The sequence below is a fragment of the Camelina sativa genome, chromosome 12 (assembly GCF_000633955.1).
Source record: "Camelina sativa cultivar DH55 chromosome 12, Cs, whole genome shotgun sequence".
NCBI lineage: Eukaryota > Viridiplantae > Streptophyta > Magnoliopsida > Brassicales > Brassicaceae > Camelina > Camelina sativa.
In genome coordinates, this window is record NC_025696.1 from 28509187 (window position 1) to 28514801 (window position 5615).

General features: G+C 37.1%; 1 protein-coding gene across 1 annotated transcript; it reads right to left on the minus strand.

Annotated features, from left to right (window-relative positions):
• On the minus strand, positions 300-4821 carry LOC104733957 (probable aldo-keto reductase 6). Its single transcript, XM_010453478.1, has 4 exons — positions 4597-4821; positions 839-1042; positions 501-673; positions 300-414 (listed from the first exon to the last, which is right to left on the minus strand). Exons 1-4 carry the CDS (start codon positions 4819-4821, stop codon positions 300-302), a joined length of 717 nt encoding a protein of 238 aa, XP_010451780.1.

Here is a 5615-nt window from a genome sequence, read left to right on the forward strand (position 1 = left end):
GACTATATCTAAGCACACGTGTCATAAAAAGGAGTCACGGGACTTTGGACCGACATCATTCTCGTTAACTACGAATACGATTGCTTATAGCCGCTTGATCTTCTTAACGGTCTCATGTGTGTGTGTGGTCTGAAGCTGTAAGTGCACGCCTTCTGTCGTCACAGTGGAAATAGTCTCCACGTTTACGACTCTACTTGGTCCATATTTGTTCATGTAGGCCAGTGGACTGGAGAGTACAAAAAGACCATCCTAGAGGGCTTGCCTTTTGATAGTCATCCTGGAACAGAGAACTGAATCAATCAAGTACTTGCCTTTCGATAGTCATCCTTGTCCAAATTCTCAACAAGCTTGGGTCCGGATGCAAAGAAGCCTCTTCCCAGAGGTCTATAAGCTACAATTCCAATCCCTAGTTCCCTATAGAAATCAAAGGAGAGGGGTTATAGGACTAAGCATGTAAACGAAGAGGGAAAGTAATTCTGACTGATTCTGTTGCCTCACACCTGCATGTAGGAATGATATCATTTTCCACGTCTCTTGACCATAAAGACCATTCTATCTGCACAGCGGTTAGCGGATGAACAGCATGCGCTCTTCTGATAGTTGAAGCTGAAGCTTCATACAAACCAATATACTTTATCTTACCTTCTTCGACTAGCTTCTTCAGTGCTCCAATCTTCACCCAAACCATAAGTTCAACAGCAACATAGAGAAAACCAAATTATAAAGAAACCAAAAACAGAACAAAAAATAGAGCATTATGGAATTTTTGGTGTTCTATGAGATACATAAGTATCCTTGTACGCGAGTTGGATTAGATATCAAAAACAAGAAGCCATACCGTGACTTCGATGGGAAGAGTTGTATCAATTCGATGATGGTAATAAAGATCAATAGAGGCAACCCCAAGACGCTTCAAACTTGCTTCACAAGCAAACCTCACATACTCTGGATCACCCCTGAAACCAAATTTCCCATCTTCAGAAGTAGTGATCCCAAATTTTGTTGCTAACTCCACTTTCTCCCTCAACCCATCTTTCAAAGCCTGCCACCATAAGAAAAGGAAAAAAAAAAATAAACAAAGCTTGTGATTAATTAGTGCCGGCCCGTCCATAAGGCAAGCAAAGCACTTGCTTTAGGCCACATAAGATATAGATAACTGAAAGGCCACAAACACAAAATAATTTGTTTGGTCAGATGGTTCAGTAGTTCTTTGTTATGTCTAATATCTTAGGTTGGAGTCTTACTTTGTTACTTCATCAGTTTTTTGCTTTTTTTTCCCCTTAAGTTTTGAAAATGCTTTAGGCCACTTTTAACATAGGGCCGGCCATCATTAACCCTAATTCCTTGTAACACCCGCAAACCGAATTTTGGTATTTTGGTAAGGGTGTCGATCGACACCTTCTAGTGAGGCATCGATCGACACCAATTGTGGCCGGTTTGGTCGGTTCAATTTTAATTGTTCGGTTTGCGTGGTTGGTTTAGGGAATCCCTAAAATCGAGTTTTAGAGGAAGAAAACGACCTAGGTTCGTGTTGTTTTGTCTTATTCGCCGTTTTTGAGAGAAAACACAAAGAGAGAGTGTTCTTGAGCTTTTGGGAAGAGATTGAGAGATTCCTTGCTGTTCTTGGGAGATCTAAGGCTGGGAAGGTGTTAAAAGCTTGCTAGGAGTGAGGGAATTCGTCCTTATTGGTCAGAAACTTCCTGCAAAGAGGTGAGTGCATGACCATGGCTTATCTAAGCTAAGATCTCTAGATTCTATGTGATTTGGTGCTTATGTGGTTGTTTCTTTGAGTTCTCTATGATATTTCGTTGCTGTCTGGGCTGGGTTTGGCTTCTGGGAGTGCAAGGAGCGGATTGGAGAAGCTTGGAGGCGAGATTTGGAGTTTCTGATCGAGGGGAAATCGTTGCTCGGCATCGGTGTCGGTCGACACCAGTTGGGGTGTCGGTCGACACCAACGCGAGGACGGCTCGGGACTTTAGCGAGTGTCGAACGATGCCATGTGGAGGTGTCGGTCGACGCAAACTAGGGTTTTCGGGAGTGTCGGGCAGGGTGTCGGTCGACACCAGTTTGGTGTCGGTCGACACCAGATGTTCAGTATCGATCGACACCGTCTGGTGTCGGTCGACACCCCTTGTTCAGTTACGATGGACGTCGCATGCTTTGTATATTGCCTGGTTTGTTTTATTGATTGTTGTTTGTGGCATGTAGAGATCTTATTGCTTGTGTGTATAGCCCAGTAGATGGGAGGATTGCCTCACTGAGTGTTTATCAAATACTCATGCATCTCAATTTGTGTTTGTGGTGCAGGTAAAGGCAAAGTGTGATCGTGGAATCAAAGGCAATGAAGAGGAGGATGTTCTAGGGACTCGATTGGATGTTGTCTGGCATTTGCTAGGGTGCTAGAGTTGAGTCATTAGAAACATTGCTAGGTTGCTGGTTTCATGTTTCTTGTTGTTTGGTATTGAGATATTGCCTTGCTATAATATTGGTTTATTATTGGTTTATTATTGGATATTGATTATGTTATTCCGCTGTTGAATGTGTTGTGGTTAGGTGGCTAGTGGGTATGGGACCACTAGCTGTAGTTTATTTTAATATATTATATTTATTATTTATTATTAAAAAAAAAAAAAGGTCGGTCGTTTCATTCCTAAACGAGCCTAAACCATATACAAGAAAACAGCCTTGAACTGATGGTCATATCCATCGGTAATCCGTCGGAAAAGTCCTTAACCAGCAGATTTTCAACGGAAACGGTCCGTCGGTTCTAGAGCGTTGGGAAATTAGAATCCGTCAGTATTCCGTCGGAAATTTCCGACAGCTAAAATTCCGTCGGTAATTACCGACGGACTTCCGACAGAAAATTCTGACAGATTTCCGACAGCTAAAATCCCGTTCAGAACACTGCCGACAGAATTCTGACATATGTATGTAACAGATTCCCGATGGTTTATAATTAAGTGTTAAAAATATATATATTTAAATAAAAGTCCCAACGGATTATAAATAAATATAAAAAAATATAAATAAAATTACATAATTTCATATAAAAATCACAATATTTGAAAATTCATAATATTAATTAAAATTCTATAAGAATCCTAAAAAATACCAAATATATCATAAATGTATAAACCTATTCAATAATTTCAAAAGCTTATGTCAAAATTCATAAAAACATAAATATCGATTTTAGAAATATGAGTTAACATATAAAAATGAATTTACAAGCTAAAATTAAATAGAAACAATTTTTAACAAACTTTTAAACAAATCTTATCTAACACATATAAAATATGCATATACATTGCAAAACCTAAAATCTAGCAATTATACAATTCTCTTTTGGGATTCATATCCTATCTAACCACCTAATCTAACAAAATTACATTCCACACCTAAAATATCTAGAAATTATACATTTGTCTCTTGGGATTCATATCCTATCTAACCCCATAATCTAAAAAAATTATATTCCAAAACCTAATATCTATAAATCTAATCTATATAACAACTTTATATAAACATAAAATGGTAGGAAAACTTACATATTAGCAAATATTGGGTTGTAAAAGTTGTTTTTGGTAGAGAGAAGCGGGAGAAATATAAAGATGTTTTAGAGAGAGAGAGAGTGGATCTGAAAATGGAGAAGAAGAAGAAGAAGAAGAAGAAGAAGAAGAGTTGTGTTTTATTTTTAATTCGAAGGTTCTAACGGATTTCCGACGGATAATCTGTTGGTAATCATAATTAAACTGCTAGAAATTAATCTGCGCGGTGTTTAAAAAAAATTCGAAAAATTTTTGCGGGATTATTTGAAATTTTTGAAGTCCGTCAAGAATCCGTTGGTTTTAAATTATTTCTGACGGATTTTTGACGGTTTTGGGGTATAGGGTTTAAAACAATTTGGTTTCTTATAAATGCCATATTTGATGATTTAACATTCTATTTAGTCAAGTTATAATGTAAACAACATTCTCATGTATCATTTTTTAACAAAACAAAAATTTAAAACCAAAATCACTTGTAACCTATATATCTCTCTCCATATAACACATTACACTTAAACAATCACTTATACTACTTTGATCACAAATTTGAAAAACACTAAATTTCATAGTTTTAATGTCTGTGTGTGTTTGTATGTGTTTGCTAACATTAGTAGGATCATTAAAAATATTTTTTATGTTTGATTGTTTCAAAATTTGAACCCCAAAACCTAAAATCGTAAGAAACCCGTCGGATATCCGTTGAAAATTACCGACAGTTTTCCGACGGATTAGATAAAAACATGCTAATTTTTATATCATATCTTTTAAAATTTGAGAACCGACGAAAATATCATTATCCGTTGGAAATACGTTAGAAATTTCTGACAGGCTTCCGACGAAATCACCAACGAATAATATCTATCAGAAAACTGTCGGAAGTTTATATATTACTGACAGATTTATGATGGAAAATGAAGAATACATTTTCATCGGAAATTAATCGGCAATCTGTTGAAAATTCCCGATGGATTTTTTACGGTCAGAAATTCCGTCGGTTATCACTATGTTTTCTTGTAGTATAATTCCAGTCGCTAAATTATTTAGTTACCTTTCCCAGGAGCAGCTCGTTTGTCTCGGTCCCGTAGATGTCAGAGGTATCAAGGAATGTGACACCGGCGTTAATAGCGTGACGGAGGAGAGCAACGGCGTTAGTCTCAGGTGTTGGAGCAGCGTAGAAGGCGGAGAGACCCATGCAGCCGAGTCCCTGAGCCAAAACCTCAAGGCCTTGGCTCCCAAGCTTTATCCTCCTCACTCTGCAAGCTTCCTCTGCCATTGATGATGAATCAAAACTTTAGACGATTTAAGAAAAATATGTGTTTTGGTGAATTGAGAAAGCAGACTCGAGTGGGATTTTATAGGGGAGTGGAGTGGAGTGGAGTGGATAAAAAAATGATCACCGCCTCGCCATTACTGACTGTTGGGAATGTCCTGAAATCATTTGTACTTACTCTAGTTTAAGTTGTATCGTCAAGGTTCGATAGTCGAATAATATTAGATGATTATAACGTTTTGTTAGAAGCCTCTTATAATCAATGACTTCAGAAGTTCATTGCTAATATTATACGATCCAACAGGGTCACACACCTAAACAAACTGGATCAATAATGTGTTGGGTTTTAACATTAACTAGGTTCGGACCCGCACGTACGTGCGGAGTTAATTTCAAAAACTAAATTTGTAATCAAATTTGCAATATATAATATATATACGGATTATTTTTGCAAACCTACTTTTAGTAGGGCTGGACCTTCGGTAACCCGTTCAGATTAGGATATTACCCGATCAATTTTGGTTAAACGGGTTTAGAAAAATAGAACCTAGTAAGTATTTTTTAATATATGTGTTCGGTTTAGTTCGGGTACTATCGGCTTCAGGTCAGTGCGGGTTACAAATTTGAGAACCGATTAGTACACCAAGTACCCAAAAATAATGACTTGATATAGCATTTATATTATAACTTTTGTTTTTAAAAAAAAGGACATAAGAGTATATGTAAAAATATAAAATAATTAAAACATGTTTGATACAAATATTTTGGAGTGGATGTAATTCATGTTTCGTCTTGTA

Coding starts and splice junctions, on each gene's coding strand:
- LOC104733957 (XM_010453478.1), bottom strand. CDS start 4,821: ATGGCAGAGGAAGCTTGCAGAGTGAGGAGGATAAAGCTTGGGAGCCAA. Junction 1,043..4,596: donor ACGAGCTGCTCCTGGGAAAG/GTAACTAAATAA, acceptor TTATGGTGGCAG/GCTTTGAAAGATGGGTTGAG. Junction 674..838: donor CTCTTCCCATCGAAGTCACG/GTATGGCTTCTT, acceptor GTTTGGGTGAAG/ATTGGAGCACTGAAGAAGCT.